The 20,452-nt window shown below is 41.0% G+C and overlaps 1 protein-coding gene across 1 annotated transcript; it reads right to left on the bottom strand.

Annotated features, from left to right (window-relative positions):
• Nucleotides 1-821: 821 nt before the first annotated feature.
• On the bottom strand, nucleotides 822-15,665 carry MYLIP (myosin regulatory light chain interacting protein). Its single transcript, XM_082753295.1, has 7 exons — nucleotides 15,459-15,665; nucleotides 14,472-14,662; nucleotides 6,147-6,332; nucleotides 5,515-5,712; nucleotides 5,056-5,220; nucleotides 3,128-3,548; nucleotides 822-2,178 (listed from the first exon to the last, which is right to left on the bottom strand). Exons 1-7 carry the CDS (start codon nucleotides 15,543-15,545, stop codon nucleotides 2,089-2,091), a joined length of 1,338 nt encoding a protein of 445 aa, XP_082609421.1. The 5' UTR covers nucleotides 15,546-15,665; the 3' UTR covers nucleotides 822-2,088.
• Between the last annotated feature and the right edge of the window lie 4,787 nt (nucleotides 15,666-20,452).

Genomic DNA, 20,452 nt, shown 5'->3' with positions numbered 1-20,452 from the left:
CTTACATAGGGCAAGTGAAACATCCAGAACAGATTACCTAGTACTCAATTCCCAGAAAATGTAGCTATATTTTGTTAAAACCACCTACTGGAATTCTGAACCCACCCTTCCCCATTACAAAGAGCTGTTAGCCTCCACTTGCGCTCCACACTTTCATTCACCAACACAGGCCTAGGTTTCCAAGAGCCTCAGATAGAGCCAATACTTGCCAGGCTCCTGTCTGAACCTGCACCTTGGCTTTCACTGAACCCCTGCATAGCTTTTCAAGACAAGGCAAAATATATTTACAAAAAAGTCACAGGCATTGCCTGAATTCAGCCTCTACCATTTAACCTGTCAAACCTTTCCTTAATTAGGAGTTCTAACTACTGGGATTATTTTTATTAGGGATGTCTAGGTACTTCTAATTATATTGGCTGTGTAATTAGAGTTATGCTTGCCTATTTTAACAGCTTGATTTTGTTGAATGCTTTAAATCAGCTGCCTATATTAACATCTATTTAGATTAATTTACAATCCATTTCAGTCAGCTGCCATAGAATGATGGATTAGGTATTAATGTAATTCTATTAGCACTGAACAAAGTCTTTGGGAAAGGAGGAATATTTGCTTTAGCACCACTGTACACCACTACAATAGTTAGTTCTTTGATACACATGCCCCTATTCTTTCACTCTCCTTTCCTCCCTCAGAATTCATATACACCCTCCCCCCCTTAAGAAGATGACCCACAATATTCAGACTATAAGTGTGAATAACCCATATTTTCAGTTCAGTAACACTGCAGAAGAAGTTCAGAAAAATAAGACTCATAACACAAAGATTTTTAAAGTCCTTTATTAATCTGAATATAAAAAGACAGAAGTTGCCTACGATATAGGACAAAGCTCTTGCTTCATGAGGAAACAAAATTTTCTTTACAAAGTGAAAAAATAAATACCCTCTTAGAGTAAGGTTTATATGCTAATGTGTCATAAAAAAGTAGAGTTTTAATATTTTGACAAAATGTCTGTGCAAAGAAACAGATGCATAAACACACTTACTGCTACATTAAGGCAATATGAAAAGTATAGTCAGAAAGTTTCAGTAAAGTGACAGTGTACTTTTCTAGCTTCAATTAAGCCAGTATTGCACCCAAACATGGTCTCTAGTTCCTCTGTATCCTGGAGATTATGCTAGGAAACTGGAGTCCAAAATGCCCACGTAAGGGGATGGAGATTAAAAACATTTTAGCAGGAAATATCCTAACCAATGAAGACATTAACTGAAGAAAGCATTTAAAGTTATGCATAACCCTTCTTTTAGGAAATAATGGTATATGACTAACAGCTTGATACCAGCCTCCAAAAATAAAGCCAACTTAAAGGGCAGCTGACTACAGCACCCAAGACTACCAACCAACCAAGTTGGATATGGGAAACCTTACCCACTGAGAGCTGTGAATGAAGTCCTGCAGCAGTGCTTCCAGAGGACATCATTACCAACCAGAAGACTTTCCTGACCCACCTGTAGCACTATAAAATTAAAATTGTTCTACCTTTCCAAAGCTATATGAACAGAATTGCTTTCTATTTAAGAAAATTGAATGCAGCTGCTTGATGAAGCCTTGTATAGTTTAAGAACCTTTTTTTTAAAAAGAGAAGTTCTCCCTTTTGAGCAGTTTACTAAAAGCATAAACGAGCCATACTAAACTGATATTTGTAAAAGCTAGTTTTACTATTAAAATAAATGGAATGACTGTACTAAAAAGAATTTAAAGAGTAAAATAAAAGGCTGCATTGCTCTTGCTGGGTATATCAATGTGTATACCACATTTCTCCAGGGCTCCCTAGCTTTTTGGCAACACTGCCATGCTACAAACATATACGTCATTTTCCTGTTTTAGTAACATGATTCAGTTAACAGTTCTGCTCCAGAAAGATGTCCCAAACCATCATGGGCATGCTGAGCAAAGATATGTTCAACAATTCAGTATTTTTGCTTTTGATCGTGGATTGGTGCCAGAGTGGTTGCCTTCTTCACAATCAATGGTTGCGATTCATAGTAGTGCAGTTTAAGTACATGATCGGTTTAAGTCATACATGCAGATCAGATCACAGTCAGATTGAGAAGACTGGTGTGGGTTGGCAAGTACACATGCTGGACATGCTCTACACGAGACCTGCAAACAGGGCATGACTGGAAAGGAAAAATATTAGGAAGTTAGTTTACTTTGTATTTTGAGTGTATATACTTACTGGAGACAGTTTTCTACAATACAGAGCACTTAATTTTTTTTCAAGTCTTCATACTTAAAACAGTCCATTGCAGGACCCAGCTAATGCTTACTCTCACCACGGGAGAGTTTGCACAGCTAAGACTTATCTTTCAAAATCATCTGAACAGAACATCCTTTGGAACTAGTTTACTGAAAACAGTTCTAAAAAAGTCAGTTTTGCTAAAATCACTTTACACATTGTCCTGGTTTCAGTTAGCACAGAATTAATTTTCTTCCTAGTAGCTGGTGGAATGCTGTGTTTTGGCTTAGAATGAGAAGAGTGCTGATAACACCCCGATGCTTTAATTGTTGCAGAGCAGTGCTTATACTAAGCCAAGGACATCTCAGCCTTTGCTCTGTCCTGCCAACGGGCAGGCTGGGGGGTGCAGTAAGAGCTGGGAGGGGACAGACCCAGGACAGGTGACCCAAACTAGCCAAAGGGGTATTCCATACCATCTGACGTCATGCTAAACAATATATAGGGGTGGCTAGCCGGGGGGAGGGGGCCGGACTGCTCGGGGTTAGGCTGGGCATCGGTCAGCGGGTGGTGAGCAATTGCATTGTGCATCACTTGTTTGTACATACTATTATTACTTTCGTATTATCACCATTGTATCATCATTATTATTATTGTTATTATTATTTTTGTTATTTTTTTTTCCTGTCTTATTAAACTGTCTTTATCTCAACTCACGGGCTTCACTTTCCATTTCTCTCCCCCGTCCCAGAGAGGGAGGGGGGAGGGTGAGCGAACGGCTGCGTGGTGTTTAGCTGCCGGTCGGGTTAAACCACGACACACATTAATCTAATACTCATGTATACAAAAAACCCAAGCTTCTACACTACTTGCTAACTTAATGGAATTATTACCTGTAATTGGGCAGCACAGGTCTTACAGCATACTGTGTGGCCACAGGGACAGAATGTTGAATTGATTTCTTCTTCACAACACACCATACAAAGCATGGACTCCTTTAGCTTTCGCAGCTTCTCTTGCAGAGCTTTTGTTTGTTGGCAGCTAAGACCCTCGCAGTTGTCACAGTTCATGCTACTTTCTGAAGACTTAAGGGGGGAACTTGGTGGGGTTTGATCACTTCTCGAAACAAGATCCACAATGCCAGCATTATAAAGAGCTCGTCTTGCATGATCATAAACTTCTTTTGATGTTCTTTTAATGTCAAAGACGTATTTTTTCCCAAGATTAATATTTTCATTCAGGAAAAGAGATGCTAGGTGGCCCTTTAAGTCTCGACTATACTGCATCATGACAGCACTTGTGACAGTGTCACACCTATAGAACAGCAAGGCAAAACAAAATTGGGTTAGTTAATACTAATAAGCCTCCCTCTACAATTAATTGCTCTCAAAGTTGAAATAACAGCATTGAAATCAAAGCAAAAGACAGCCAGAGATGATATTTCTACATCTTCAAAAAATGTGAAGTATCTAGTAAAATAGCCTACAGAAAGGAATTAAGGCATATTAGCAGTGAACCCTTGCTCAATCTACAGTTCTGCTTGGCAACATCTCTTTACATGGCAATGCCAAGATGCTACATTAAATAGTTCTAATAGCCTTTGGCATAACAACCCTTTCTCTAGATAGGCTCTTTGTTTTAGTGAAGAATTGGTTAATGGCATTACTTGACACTAAACACTTGATATACTAGCATTGTTAAATCAAGCCATTTTGATTTGCCACATAGTGCTCCAGCTAGCCTAACCATGCTTGCCACGGATCTCCATGCTGTAGCTAAACCTGCAGAAGTCTATTACAGCATTATCACCCCTCTAGACAACACAGAACAAGCAGAACAAGGACCACAGCCTCACAGGGCTTGAGTCCAAAACCTAAGTGCCCAACCACATCCTATTGCCTAGCTACAATTCTGTTTAAAGTCACACTGCAAAGGACAGCAGAAGTGACAATCAAATATGAAGACCAAGCAGTTAAGACTGACTACAAAGTTAATTATTTAATGCTTTGATTGCCTGGAGAGAAGTATGAAGAGTGTAAGGAGTGCAGGAGCTGATAGTCATGGAGGATAACAAGTCATGCTTAACATCAGACTCACAAAATAAGCAGTGGTTAGCTGCTGATTAGCTACAGTGATTAGAAAGGCAACTAACTTATGTTAATTTCTCTAACTGTATTACAGTGATCTGATTTGAGGAACTGGATGGGGCTTTGCCTAGCGTATGTATCTTTCTCTGCTCAAGCCCTATTCTTCTAAGTAATTGAGATTGATGTGGTAGTTAAGTTAGGGAACACCACTACTATCTTTAATGGTCAGTTCTACCTGTGTTGGATCTCACAGTAGGAGTGAGGAGTGGTTTCAGCAAAAGTCAGCCATCAGCAGATAATTACAGCAGCCTTGCCTCAAAGAACAGAAGGATAAAGACAACTGATAGCTCCTGGCATGAAACAAAATCCTAAGCATGTGAGCAAGGAAAGGAATTGTAGGAAGATGATTTCTGGCAACAGGAGGATCCAAATAAAGACAAAAGTATACATGCATATGGGCTACACCTACATATTTTGAAAAAAAACAGGCCTTCTACCTTCTACTCCTTTGCTCTCATCTTGACTCATACACAGGGACAAGCACATGTATTATGAATTAAAGAAAACAGCGAGGTTTTATTCTGAAGTGCTATTATTTGGAGTAGCATACTGAAAAAAATCTTGCTTACTTTTCTTAAATTCCCATCCCACAAAATGAAAAGCAGCAAAAGCCTGTTCAGTTTCTGTTCAGGCTTGAAGAGAAGATCAAAGCTAACTCCAGCAGCAGTACTAACCTGTAAAATGCATGCGTCTCTGTAATTGCTCTGTAGAGTCCACTTGCTGCCCTTGTACTGATCATCTTAAACAGGAGAACAACACTATTACCAGACTCCTTGGTAACAGTCAGATATACATTCTTCCCAGACTGCGTTGCCATTTGAACAACAGGATAAGCAATCCTAAGAATTAATACAAAAACACGTTTAGCTTTTAAAGGGCATTTCCCACAACTTGCTATGGTACCTTCTGGTACTATGACCTTTGACTTGCCCATAATGCTGGATTGAAAGTGCTGCCACAGAAGTACGTAAAACCCAAGAGCCTTAAGACCAGTTGTCTTATAAGTAGGTAGTGCCCTCAGACCCTAAATTGCAATAGGTCCTTTATGGAATTCACCTAACATTTGTCTACATAGAAGTGAGGCACGCCCAGTAGTTCTGGAACATGGAAAAATGATTCCAGAAAACATGTACCTGTTGATAGGACTGAAGTCATCTTTGCAGATGGATATGCCTTCAGGTCCAACACCAATAAGGAGCTTTTGCCCTTCGGTGTCTCTAACCGAATGCCACTCTACTCCATAGTTCTCCAGTGTTGTTGCAATCTGTAGAATCTGATATTCAGCAGAAGCTTGACTGAGACCTTCCAGCTGCTTATGCTTTGCAATAATGCTGTTGATGAAAAAAAGATTAAGGATGGGTGAAGTGACTCCAGGATGTGCCATTACTGTTAGCAGCTTCGTATAACATGTTTTTTATATGACCTGGTTAAACAGGTAGGTTGTTCTTGTGGGTCCACGATGACTGGAAATTTACAGCCAGATAAGACAAGCCAGAAGCATTTAAGAGAACTAAAAACATTGAGAATATTCAGGATGTAATACTGTACTTTACTTAGAAGTAAGAGCTAGATGTAATCAAGGCTTTCTAACTAGGCTTCCCCCCTACTCTAAAGTATTTATGTGGATTACCAAAAGGTTCACAGCAAAAATGCAGAGAACGGCATTTTAACACCACAAGATATGCCCTAGCCTGCTGATGCAATAGCATAACAAAGTCTTACACTTTTGGCCCCCATATGATTTGATTCAATTCATTCTTTTTACCTTTCTAGAATGGTAGTGGTGAGCTCTTTTGCACACAACTCTTCGTAATTGTACTTGGCAGTATTCTGATTATAGTCTCCAAACTTCATCTGTGCCAACAATGCACTAAGTTCAATTGCATGCTCTGAAGAACACTGGAGATTACCAGCCAGAAGATCCTCCTTTATATGCAAGAAAAACATGTGCCTGCAATGGAATCAGAAATATTTGTTATACAAGATGTTAAAACATGAAGGTAGGTAAGAGGTAACATAGCAAGTATGTTTGGTAATCATTAATATGGTAATCAAGAATTTGCAGTGAATGTACCAAATGGTCTGGGCACAGGGGGGAGAAGGGACACCTATCTCATTATTCACTTAAAGATAAGGATAGAACTGAAGACCATGCCTAGAAGCACAATTAAAAGAAATAAGCACTTCAGTATCAGTTTGAATAAAAGCTGCTTTAGCTCTAAGGCTATTTGCTAACTTCAATTCATTCCATATAATAACCATAAAAAAATATCTGGAATAGTTACTTAAGTTTAATTTTCTTTGGTTCCTATTTACAAATCACTTCCACAAAGGAATTTGTGAACAGAAGCACAAAACATATTACCATGCAGCCAGAAAAAAAACAAACAAACATGCTTTCTCTATACAGATCAAATGGCTGTGGCACCAGTCAAAGGGGAGACAGCACTTTTCCAAGTAACACGATTAAAAAAAAGTAACTTGAAGTAGTTAAAAGTGTATTTCATCATGAAATAAAGTATAAAGGGTCTATTCTGTATGCACATTTGTCATTTATGCTTGGGGACTAAGGCAGGTTTAACAGCTAGCTGGAAAATTCAAAGCTGTTCTTAATTATCTAATAGGTAGGACAAATCAAATTTTCCACTAACTCTAATAGCAGCCTGTTAACTCCCCCTGTAGCTTACCTTAGCTTCCTTATCTTCTGTCAGGGAAGATAACATACCTTTCTGTCTACTTGTTCTTAAGATTCAGAGTGTTTAAGGAAGTCAGAGGTAGAAATAACTATGTTATCACTGAAAAAGCTTTCAATAAGTCTAGTACCCACAGGGATATCAGTTTCCATAGTGATAGGACATTTACATTTCACTTCCTTAAAAAAATAAATTACATTTAATTTTAGAAAAAAACTATGTTGAATCACTCAGTGAAGTTCACGATGCTGGTTAGCGATTCACTTTGCTTGGATATCTTATGTAAGTCCTTTTGTAACTCTACAATTTCATTGCACAAGCAAGTAGTGCTACCTTGCCAGCACTACAATCAGTTATATAACTTCTAAAATTTGGATTCATTTTTAGTTCTATGATAGTAAATGCTGCAGCTCAGAAAATACAAATAATGCTCCCCCCAGAAGACAGCTCATATGCAGGATTTCAGAAAGCAAAATACTATCATCTCCTAAGCTGCCCCACCATACTTTTCACAGCAATGAGCCACAGCTCCAGCACCTCCCTCGGCAAGCAGCATGAAGCATGCTTACGGCATCACTGCAGTTGCCACTTAAGTGCTCAAACTGCATCACTTAGCTGTCTAGACATGGGTCTCCACTTCAGCAGTTTAATGGGGGCCTGGGGGAAGCTAACATTCCCCCCTCCGTGCAGGATGTAGATTTAAGAGGTGAGGGAACAAGAACTTCAGACAGTACAGCTGTCTCCCCTGTGAGCATGCTACTCCTTGTTTGGGCTCCTCTTGGAGCCGGTCCCAAACTCCTGCTCCAATCCCCCTCTCCCACCCCACTAATTTGGAGTTCTTTTGGCTAAGGCCACACAAAGGCGTAGCTGGAGCTTTTATAGTGGAGAGGTTGTACACATTTGTGGGCTCAATTCATAAAGCCAGTCAAATTATTTGATTGATTACTGAAAAGCTATGCCTAAAAACAAACAGTAGGCATCTCCTTAATTCCAATCACCATTTCATAAAATACAGCTTTTCCATGCACTTCGGATCCTGTCAGTATGAAAACGAGTTCTCTCGTCATTACAACTACATGCTGATTAAACCTATGGTATTTTAAAGAAGAATCTGACTATTTTGTTCTCATTTGCTGGCATGTTCAGCTGCCACAACTAAATGCTCGCATCTTTGGTTTGCTTCCTTTATGCTTATGACAACACTGACTACACAAGGAAAAGTCACTATTGTCTTGCTGGGAGGACTGTATGAACATCAAGGGGGAGCTGAATAAACAAAGGATTACTCCTGCAGATACAGATGAAATTACAGTGGAAGCAGAACTTGTCACATTCACTGAAGTGCTTGTACCAGCAGAGGTAGACAACCAAGTTTAAAGTGCAACAAAAAAGTGATGCACCAACTAATGTGCAGTGACCTAGGTGCTCATACAGCATAAGAGAAGACATCTCAGACTAAGCTACCGGACATTTTTAGGGGACAAAAGGGAAAGAGGCATGGCATGCATAAGGGACAGTTACTGCAAGCTAACTGAAGTGATGCAAGAGCTTACTGTAGCCAGGATAAATGTCAGAAGACAAAGCCACCCACATTTCAGGGTCCATCTCAAGGGATTTGACTCCACCCAAAAACAAACCATGGCTGGTTCCTGCCCAATGCTAAGCCACACATACACACAACAGCACAGAAACTAACTAAACAAAGAGCCTGCCAGTGAACCTTGTTTTTGAATGACAGTGCATAAACCTCCAAACTGACCTGCTGCAGCACTTGCTCTGAACTAAAGTTCAGGTAGCAAATTCGTTGTGTTGTTTCTAACAGATCTGAAATGTTAGAGGAAGGAATTGCATCGAGAAAATGAAAGATTGTGAAAGAATGAAGGCTGCAAACATTTTATACACATGAAAAAATTATTCTGATTAGTGCTGTCTGCCCATCTGGCCTTTTTATGGGTCTGTTTCTCCAAAAATACATTAATATCCACTGTAAAATCATCTCCCTTCAAGGTTAAACACAACACCAGTTAGATTCCGATTATAAAACGATTTTCCTTTTTACACAAAATGAAAGCCTTTGTCTTTAAACTGAAAGCCAGAAGAATGCACTTTTGTTGCTGAATACAGTCGAGCAAAACAAAAACATAAGGAGCCCCGAGGCAGTTAATCATGTAATTCTGCTAAGTCTAACTGTAAAAAAGATCTGCTCCAATCTACTGCAGAAAAGATGGCCATATTACAGACACTATTACTTACCACAAAGTAGTCAAGTTTTCATAAGTTAAATGCTGACCTAAATTGAGATTTCACTGGTTCACCTCACTGCATCTCTAAATATGAAAAAACCCTAGGCTTTCCCCACCACTAAAAATATTCAGGCAGTTGAAGAACAAACAACTTTCCATTGCCCTGACAAAGTCACATGCCCTGAATTCTATACAGGGCAGCACCAGTACAAAAGTCAGTGTAACTTAGAGCATTAGTACCCCCAGCAAACCTCACACTACCTAGATATTCCTGCGTTCAATTATAGAGTATTCCCTTTGAATTTGGTATCTGAAAATAGCACAAAGAAATACTGATTAGGGGACCAAGCTTTGTGTTCATCGAAGTTGTGCTTCATTAGTCACTGCCCAGAGAGAACTTCCTCCTTTTCAAAGGAAGAAAAAGCAGCTCTAGACTTGAAACAGTTAAGTATTTTCCTTAAGCACTAGTTATACTAGTAGTTACACCACTTAAAAATGAATCCATTGCCAATTCAGTTGGATGAAAACTAAAGACTCCGCGAAAGTGCTATTAAAAAAATATATGCAACACAGAAGTTATTTGTTTCATAAAAACTCATTAAAGACAACTATATACACTAGGATTCAAAGTTCTGCACTGAAAACTTTGTTCCTACTACAGTTTAAAAAATAATCAAGGGAAAACAGTGCAAATAGAAAAATCTATGTTCAGAGTTATGTCCTAAACTTCTCTGCCAGAAGGGAAAGTGGCAAAACCCAGTCTGTTACCAATAAGAAGTGTTTGTATGACTAATACTTCCTGACCTAGAAATATAGCCAGGAGAGCCCATCCTCTTGCCAGATTCCTGCCGAGAACCTTCAAACACGTCCCAAGGAACTGCCTGTCCTACCTGGGGTATGACAGTCCTCACCACAGGGAAAGAATCTTTCCTCTTACTGTGAGGTAATTTGCAACTGCGTAGTCAAAAGGAATCAAAAAAGCATAATTGTTATCCCTAAAATATATATTGATAGTAAAGATCACAGCAATAAAATATTCTATTATTAGCGGCAGATATAAGCCATTAGATATGAAAAATAAGCTCTGCAAAGTCACAATTGCATTCATCAGTATGTTTACTCTTATCTGCTTTCAGCAGAGTGGGTCAGAGGTTACTAACTGCAACTCAACTCCAGTTCAGACAAACAGATCCATTAAACTCACCCTGTTTATTACAGCAGGTTTTTATTGCATGGTAACAAATACCTTGACACTGCTGCACTGGCTAGCCAGTACTGGAGGATAATAGGATTTTTTTATTATTATTTTCTAACTACTAACCACTCAACTCTTACAAGTCAACTCCTAATTTTAACTAGTTCATCATTACCAATAAGAAACCACAACTGAAATCACAACTGAAATCACTGCAAAAGCATTTTACAAACAATTCAAATACTTGAAAAGTAGCACACAACCTTTAACAGCTTCCAGTGACGGTTACAGATCTCAAAGTTGGCAAAGTGCTGCTCTGCATGCTTTGTGAGATCGTGTGGCCTGCTGGAAGCTGACATGTTGCTTTAAATCGCCATGGCTTACATAAGAACACTTGGCTTTGTCACATTACACCAGACAGCAGCTTTGCTCTTTCCAAGTACACACAGGGACGCCTTACACTGTTCAAGCAGCCTTTACATCAACACTCACTCTCCTTGGGCTCTGACTTCCCCACGCTGGCCCTCAGCAAGCCACCGCTTCCCCTGGGGTGACCACAGCCACACTCCACCACTGTGGCTCCAGGCAGACAATGCTCCAGGTGATCCCACACGTGCCCCAAGCAGGAGGCCCCTGGACAGCCACAAAGCTGCATCCCAGCTCTCTGCTTGAGTTACAGAAACCAGGTGGCAACTTTGAGTCACTGCTGAAAACATTGCTTTTTCAGCCATCTGTTGCATGACCTACCACAAGAGACACTGAAAACCAGCATGACATACAGCAGAGCTTGTGGTCTCGATTTGGACTGGCACCTATAGCTTTAAGCAAGAAGGGAGATAGCCTTTAGCAAGCCAACGTGATTCTCCATTCAAAAACCATGCAGCTATTCAAACTGCTCTTAAAAAGCACGCTGTTCACATTTCAGGCTTGTTTAAAGCTCCAGTTGACAGCAGCGTATTAAATTTGAATAGCATTCTTGCACTGAGGCACTTTCATTCCACTGAAAACAATTCTAAACTACAATATCCTGTGGTGAAATTCAGTACCAGGCAGTCAAATAAAAAATTAGAAATCAAGAACCAAAGAACAATAGAAATAAAGCTTAACCCTGCGTAAAAGGAAAGTGTAGTGAGAAGGTTCCCCCTCCCCACACCCGATGCTCCCATTCACAAAGCACTTAGCGAAGGTGGCTTGTTGCCATAGTGGTCAAAGATGCAATTATAACCTTGCATTCGGTGGTAAGAAGCCTTCCTTGCATAAGATATTAAAAATGCATGAGGCTGCAATCTTCTGCTAGATTGCACACTGATTAAAGATAACAGAAGCACGGGCTGATGATGTTCAGTAGCCAGATCAGCTTTTTACACTGCATGTAGAAACCTGAGTGTTAAAATGCTCCAGAAACACGCAGCCAAGCTCTAAGTGCAAGACAAGGATCTCTTTAATGAAGCAGCAGAACTGGTGTTGACGAAGCTTCTGAAGTATACGGAAAAAAACAAAGAACAACTCAGTCACAGCATTCACTATTAGTCATAGCAAAGCATTATCAGCCAAATGATTTCAGAATTACTTGCAACTCCCCAGACTTCAAACACAGTCTCCACGTACATCTCGTAAGGAAGATCGGGTTCAGAAGCTAAATGTAAGAGACACGGAGACTTCCTCAGCTTTCTTCACACAAGGACTAGAGCATAACATTCAACATTAGAAATGCCCTCTCTTATTTATCAGCTGGGAACATCACTGTGCTAAAGGAAACCAGAACAGCCATCACTATTTCTTTGTCAGCCAGTAAACTGCCTTTGCAAGTAGAGGTAAGAAATAAGTTGTCAGTTGTAGCTGTACAGCTCATTTTAATCATATTCCATGAGATACCTATTGATTTAAAGTTTGATGACAGGTTTAACAAGTTTGACTTTCCCTTCATCCCACGGAAACTTACATGCAGACTAAAATATGACTGCATGGCTATATACATACCAAACCCAAGAAAGAAAACAGCAAATTCAGTGTAGCTCAATGTCAACACTGCAGAAATATACATTAACCACAGGCACTACAGAACTCTAGGTCTGCTACATGTTGATGAGTGGGTATAGTTTACCTTAGCTCTGTTTTAGTTGTCTATTTCGCAACATGGATTTGCCTTTTAGCAAGGACTCCAAAAACATTCAGGACTGAACAGCTTAGCTGGTGCCTCAGGAGCATTCATATTTGCAAGACAGTGGCAATAAATACTAGCTTCAATGCCTGTTTCTCTCCAACAGTTTAATTTCCAGCACAGCATAATATTCATAGATCTCTTGATGACTGATGCTCAAGTGATTTTAAAGTCTGTTAAAAATATTAATTTTAGACCAGTCTTAACTCACACATAAAACTCACCCCAGCTATAACCTTTTAAAGTCACCTTAATAGTGGAGCATACTCAGGTCTTTGATGTTCACACACACAAGCTCTGTTGCATTCTAGCTACGCAACCTGTCTTTTAGGCCCTTGGGGTATGTTTCACCAGTTCAAGCTCTTAACTTACACAACCTGCCAAGTCTTGCATTGATGGTGTTCAAGGTAGGAAAACACAGGTGTCTGCAAAAGCCTTGTAAAGTGGAACAAACATTCAGCAGCAACAGCAAAAATGCCAATCATTTGTGTTAGGTTTCCTCAGATTCACCCTGATTTGCTCTGAGTGTGGAGATGCATCCAATAGATCCAGGGTAATCTCTGCCACCTCATCAGGTATGATGATTGTGTTGCTTTTGTTCCACATAAAGCTTCATTCTTTGGTTTTATACTTATTAAGAGCATTTAAGAAAACAAGGTTCTTTCAGGAAAAATACCCTGAAAGAACCCAAAAGTATACCATGGATATTAGAATTTTTCCAAAAATAATGTACATCAAAATGTGGATGTTAGAATGTACTTGCTTAACTAAATCTGTTACATAGGACAACTGTGGTCTACTCTGCAGCCTTCTGAAGACTTCAGCCAGATTGTAACCACTGTTCCCCTAAACCTCTCCCAGTATTACTTCAAGAAATATACACATTGTCTTGTTTTAACTCAGTATTATTTCTGAGATGTACACCAAATCAAACTGTCAGCCTCTGACCAAATTCACTGTAAAAATATTCTGTGCAGAACAAAAATGTCATAAGCATGGTCTTAATTCTGGAAGTACCAAGTCAAGGTGAGCAGTAAAAGTATGCTTTGGCATTCCCTTCCAGACACAACATTTTTCTGTATTTATTTTTGATGTACCACCTAAAACTAACTGGAAAAAATGTGTTGAGACCAGTTTCAGACATACTTGCTCTGTTTTCCTTACAGAGAACCCAATTGCAGTTAATGCAGTTAACGTGGCGATGCAGTAATCAAACTGGTGGAGTGAAAGCAAAACATTTGCTACTCATCTGAGAGGACAAATCTTAAGCCCTGGGAACAGTATAACAATTTAGCTAAAAGGACAGGCCACAGAAGCAGCAGAACAGCTGTTCTTCTGTAGCCTCAAAGGGCCTGTAGCCATCTGAAAGTTGCTGTAATATGATCCCAGACAAGAAGGAATTCAGCAAGTTTTTGCTCTGTGGGAGGAATTGTTTCCTGCCTTTCTGTACCAGTGGTTTTGAACGACCTACAGTAACACCACTGCACAGGGGTTACTATCGGACACGCAAACACCATATAAGAAACTGGTTACTGGTAGCTTGGCTTTTTCCAGTGCTAGTTCCTCATAGAATTAACTACACATTACTTACTCTTCCCCAAGCAATACTTACAATAATATCACTTTTTAAAGAAAAAAAGAATAATACATGTAAACACCGGAATTTTAAAGCTGTGCTGAAAAGTTAAGCAAAGAATACCAGAAGATGGAAGAAATAGAACCTCTGGGTAATCGTTTTCATAGCTTACTGAAATTGAAGACAATAAGTTCGCTTTACTTACAACCATCTTAACCTTACCTCGTCTGCTCTTGTAAGATAAGATGGGGCTCTACAAAGAACTTGACTCTTAATTTTAGTCGATAAGGAGCTAAACCATCCATCTGCTGGGAAATCCTGTTCCTCAAATTCAGCCACAGATTCTCCCCTTTGCTGCCAGTGAACTGCAGTCCAAAATAATCAACTTCTATAATTCCCAGCCTCCTGCAAACCTGAAAGAAAGAGGTCCTTCATAATGAACCAACGACACAACTGGGCAAGAAGTAGTATTTGATTCAACGACTGTTTTGAGGGCTAGTGGTCTGAAACAAAAGATGTGTTGTTTGTAAACACCTTCGTACAGCTGATTCGTTGATGATTTTAAATAGGCAGCGTACAAAATGGTACACTGACAAACACAAGAGTGTAAAATGGGAACTTCCCCAGTAGTAAACACCAAGATGGACCTCCGCAGCCAAACCCCATCCCCTTCACTCCTCAAGGCCAGGCGCTTCAGACCAGCCGGGTGCCTGTTTCCAGCAGCACTTCTGAGACAGGAGGGCGACGAGAAGAAGCAGCGCATCCCACAAGTTTTGTTTAGGTGCCACCGACGGGCTTGGCAGCCACCCTCGGCTCCCTCCTGCCCCCAACCCCACAGCAGGCATGGAAGGGCGGCAGCACCTGGGGGCGACAGGCTGAGCCCCAGGGGGGCCGTGTCAGGATTGGGGCCCCCATGTCCCCTCTCTAGCCCTGTGGGGGGGAGAATTTGGGGGGTAGCAAGGAGGCCGCGGCCTCCCTTCCCCAAACTGGAGGGGGGGGGGGCAGACGGGCCGCGACCGAGGGATGCTGCAACCCCTGCATCCAACATGGAGGGTAAAAAAAAGGGAGAAGGGAGGAAAATAAATAAATAAAGGGGAAGAAGGGGGGCCCCGCCCGCCATCAACGGGGGTGGGGGGGGGAGGAGGGAGCGCCCCCCTCAGGCCCCCAACGGTCACCGGCGCCCAACGGCCGCCCCGCAGCGGGCCTCACCTGGTTGAGGCAGTCCTCGCCGTTGGCTTTGGCCTCCACCTCCACCTCCATCACCACGGCGTCTGGCCTGGTCACGTAGCACAGCATGGTCACGGCCGGGGCCGGCTCCGCCAACTAAAAGCGCACTGAGCAGTGTGTATGTGTATATATATAAGGGGGGGCTGCTGCTCCTGCCCGCGCGCACCCCTCCCTTCCCCGTCGCCGCCCGCCCGCCGACTGCTCTCGGCAGCGGCGTCCCTCCCGCTATATAGGAGCCTGCGCCCCCCCTCCCCCCTCGAAGCCCCGCCCCCTCGGCCAGGCGTCGCGCGCCGCCGCCGCCTGCCAATCAGCGCCGCCCGCCCCGGGAGCGCGCAGGGGAGGGAGGGGAGGGGGCGCGTCTGTGGTGGGGCGCCCCCTGCCGGCCGGCGGCGGGGCTGGGCCGGGTGGGATGACAGGAAAATGAGGGGAAAAATGCCCCTTTTGGGGGCTCTGCTTGTTTATCCATGTCACCTGGAGACTGGGAGCCCGTTCACGAGAGGGTTTCCCCTCAAATTCTCTCCTACGAGAGGATACAGGAAGAGACAGCCCTTCTCCCAGAGGTCTCACCCCTGTACGCAGCGATATTCCTTCTGTTTTCTCCTTACCTGACGTGACGAAGGTGTTCTTATTCTGTCCGTAAAAGTGCTACCCAGCTTTGAAATCTGCCAAACTCCGAGCCCTAAAAATAGCCCGCAGTAGTAAATTGCACAGCTTGGTTAAAATCCCCTGTAAAACAAGCGTTGCTTTTCAAGGGTGTCATCTGGACGCTGCTGTCACAGAAAGACTTTCCCTTTTGCAGTCTCCCTGTGATATTTTATTCATGCTGTACAGAAGACAGTAAGGGACCGAAGCCTGCATTAGCACACAGGAGACAACTTCGTCGATGAGTGCTCGTTGCATCCCTTTGGGTTCTGCCTGAGAGAAAAATCTGCATCCTCTCACAGCCTCCTGCCCGGTCTCTTTGATGAATCAACAACACCCAGTGAAATACACTGCCAAATGCGTGTTCACCCTCTGAGTATGGCAAAAAATACTGCTTATTGACGTGCTGTCTCAGTGCTGTGTGTCACAAAACGCTACCTGCTGCATTCCACAGCAGTACCTCCAGGGTGGATCAGCCTTTTGCTACTCTATCAATTTGCGTGTCAGTAATTCATCTCATTTTCATTCATATTCCTAAAGTTCCTTGTCTAACCCTACTATTTTTCCTTGAAATCCCCATACAAGGTTCATTTTTGGTCACCTCCTACTTCACACAGTACGCATTAGTCGTAGTGCATCCTTGCCTGACGTTTGAATGGAAAGCCTGTGAAAATCAAATCGTGTGTAAAGAAAAAAAAGTAAGTTCCCGACCTTTGAACTTAGACCCTAATACAGCAATATTTACCCTTGTTTCCAATAAAGGCTGATGCCCTTCCTTGTACAGATTTTCTTTCACAAGGTAGTTGCCTCCAAGCTATTGCCTTGATACTCCATCTCGCGAGGAATCCAGCAGTGCAGCTATGACCTTGCTATCCAGACGCTTACACAGGATCTTCTCTAAGATCCTTTCTTGTGTTGCTTGTTGCCCACGGTATTGACTCCTGTCAAATTCACAGTACTTCAATGTACAGAATACTATGCCATGACAAAGTATTTTTAATTCACAGTTTCTACAATAATAAGAGCCAGTATGAGGTTGTTGAGCATTTCGTTTCCCTTTTCTTGCGCATTGTATATGCTCTCTTCCTGCTCAGATTTATTGCTGGCTCATTTGCTTTGGCTTAAATAAAAGATATTAAGTAATATATCTTTAATAATATATCTTTAATATCTAAAAGATATTAAATAATACATATTGTCAGTCTATTGACAAATTGGTAGGTTGTCCCCAGGTAGGTTGCAGAGCCATGAAAGGCCCAACACACAAGCCCAGAGGACCACAGGGGTGTGAAGGCCAGTCAGATCCCAAATTGAGGACTCAGGGAAGGGAGACTCTGTCTGGTCCCCTCCTGGGGCCGTCCCAGCATAGCTTTAGACCCCATGTCCGGGTGTGAAACCCATCACCATGAGCCATCAGGAGCAGCTCCCCAGGTCACATCTGTGATCTGTATGTCCAGCCATGTATATATATGTTTGTATGGGGTATATATATACATGTACTGCACTGTCTGCCATGAATGCATGTTCAGCCTCACTACTGGTTGGACCTAGAGGCATGGAGATGCAGTAACCTCGCCTCTCTCAGGTTGATGGATTTGGTATGATATATTTTCCTCTAGCCTAAATCCTGAGAGAAAAGCACTGGAAAGCACATACTGCACAGTTATCACTTCAGTCCTGCTTTTCTTTCTTTCTTTCTTTCTTTCTTTCTTTCTTTCTTTCTTTCTTTCTTTCTTTCTTTCTTTCTTTCTTTCTTTCTTTCTTTCTTTCTTTTCTTTTCTTTTCTTTTCTTTTCTTTTCTTTTCTTTTCTTTTCTTTTCTTTTCTTTTCTTTTCTTTTCTTTTCTTTTCTTTTCTTTTCTTTTCTTTTCTTTTCTTTTCTTTTCTTTTCTTTTCTTTTCTTTTCTTTCTCTAACTGTCTCTTTGTATTCTGTATCAAACAACAAGTAACCTAGAACTAGTTCAGCACAAACGCATTTCAGGATGATGTGAAATGGAGCTGAGTGGGATCACATGATTGGAGTCAGTCTCTTCTGCCATGTCCTCCCTGGGTAAAATTGCTTTGTGCATGAACACAACTGCAATGTCTAACGTTTTTCTTGTCACTGTCAAGGCTGCTGGTTATGCTGCAAATGCACATCACTCACATGGGTGATGATCTACTGACTGAGAAGCATGGAGGAAAGCATAAAATCGAGGAGCCATTCTGATACTGATGGTTGTTTAAGGGAAACACTATTACCCATCCATAAACAACAAAAACCACTTTATTTTCTATGTGAAAGACCCCCTGAGTATTCTCTTGTATATCATGCCTCTGTCTTAACTTTTTGAAAAATACTCCTCCGCTCTGCGCTGCCCTTCAGTGGCTTAATCAGCTTCTATGGCAAATGCACATACCAGTGATTGACATGTTTCCCGTTGTGCTTGTTCACTATTGCCACTAAATCAAACACAGAATAATGTGCTAAGATCGTCCATGCAACTAATGGGACATAAGTTTACTCTTTTATTAAGCATTATCTAGAGGTCATACCTGAGACTCTTACCATAGGAGAAAAGAAAAACAAACAAACAAACAAACAAATACACCATGAAAGAAAAAAATCTAGGGGTGTCAGTTTAGTTTTGGGCTACATGGTCTGGGACATTTTAAGAACATAAAAAATAAAAACTATCCCACCAGGTCATACCAAGGCTTTACACAGCCCCAATCCAGTTTCTTGGGGATTTAGCACAGGGTTGGACTGCAGGCTTAACAAGCAAGAGGTCCTTGCTGATGCTTATATGCTGCAACAGCCAATACCTGATGCTGTATCGAAGAGTGTAAGAAGAAATTCTTATTCTTACCCCCCAGAATCCCCTCCCATCTTCCACTGATTCACAGCTCCACAACTTCCAGTCTATTTTGGTGTTAGATAAGTAACTTTGTCAGGTAGCATTACATCTCCTACTCAGAAACCTTTCCAGTTTCAGGCTAGACTCATTCTAGAAACCTTCTGATTGTTGGGATATCCATCAGCAGCTTGTGAAATCTATTAACTCCTTTTCATAACCAATTTCTTGACAGCAGAAAGAAATCCCTCAGTCTCTGCACTTTTTCAGAGACTCCTAACATCAAATCGCCACTGAATGTGAGCTTGTTTTCCAGGTCGCTGATTCAATTTCTGAGCATTTTACTTCCTTTAGTGCTCCTAGAATGGAGTCGTCATTGAATATTTTCATGTTGTTAAAATGTGCTCTCATGGTCTAGAATCAAAGCTTTCACAAAGGAAATTCTCACTAGTATTTGTTCCTGCTACTGTCTGTATAAGCTCATATATTGAAGTTGTTTGTCCTTCCCCACACCAGAAATGCCAGGACAATGAGAAAAACAGGTTGGAATTTAAATAGATTAAAGTAGCAAGAAAGGTTTTTTTATAAGAGCTGTCCTTGTATGTGTCAAGCAATAAATAACCATAATTGAAAACAAAACAAAACAACAGAGCAGGTATCTACGAAGGTATTACATTGTCATAATAATAAAAGTCAGGTCCACAGAATACACAGAGATCTGTTAAAACAAACAAACAAACACACACACACATATATATTCATTCTGGACAATAAGAGCTGGCAAACACTGATTTCATAAATCTTTTAGTATAAGCCTTGTAATTTTACCTCCGTCAGTCAATCAATATAACCCTTTTACTGTACTGTCATTACAAACAGCATCCAGTGAAGAGACTGGACAAAATACACATTTCTCTCATTTTTGTTTGATTTGATTTGTGTGTTTGACCTAGCTTTGCCTACAATCATTTCTACCATTTCTCTAGTGCAACCCATCAGTTGTTTGTCTGAAGAAACACGCACTCAATGGTGGAAATGAAGAAAAGAAAAAATAAAATAAAATAAAATAAAATAAAATAAAATAAAATAAAATAAAATAAAATAAAATAAAATAAAATAAAATAAAATAAAATAAAATAAAATAAAACAGTGTCATCAAGGCTTTTTTTTTGATAATGGAGACTACAAAATAACAAAACAAGGTAAACGCTCATAATCAGTTCCTGTACTGCTATTTTTTTCCCCTCAAGGTTGATTTTTAATCTGTATGATTTTCCAGCAGCAAGGCACAGGGCTTTCAGCAGTAGTTGAGTTTTCAGAGTACTTGATCTCAGGGGATGGAAAGACATGAACAGTTTTTAAAACTAAGTTGGCCCTACTTTCAGTATGGCATTTTCTACTAAATACGCCAAAAAGATACATGTACCTTTTCAGTCGCTCACTCTATAATACACTGGATTATACGGATGTATATTGAATTTTAGTGCTGAATACATATTT

This window comes from Aythya marila (genome assembly GCF_965140915.1).
Source record: "Aythya marila genome assembly, chromosome: 2".
NCBI lineage: Eukaryota > Metazoa > Chordata > Aves > Anseriformes > Anatidae > Aythya > Aythya marila.
Note: the sequence above shows the minus strand (reverse complement) of the source record. Positions and strands in the feature narration are given on the sequence as shown.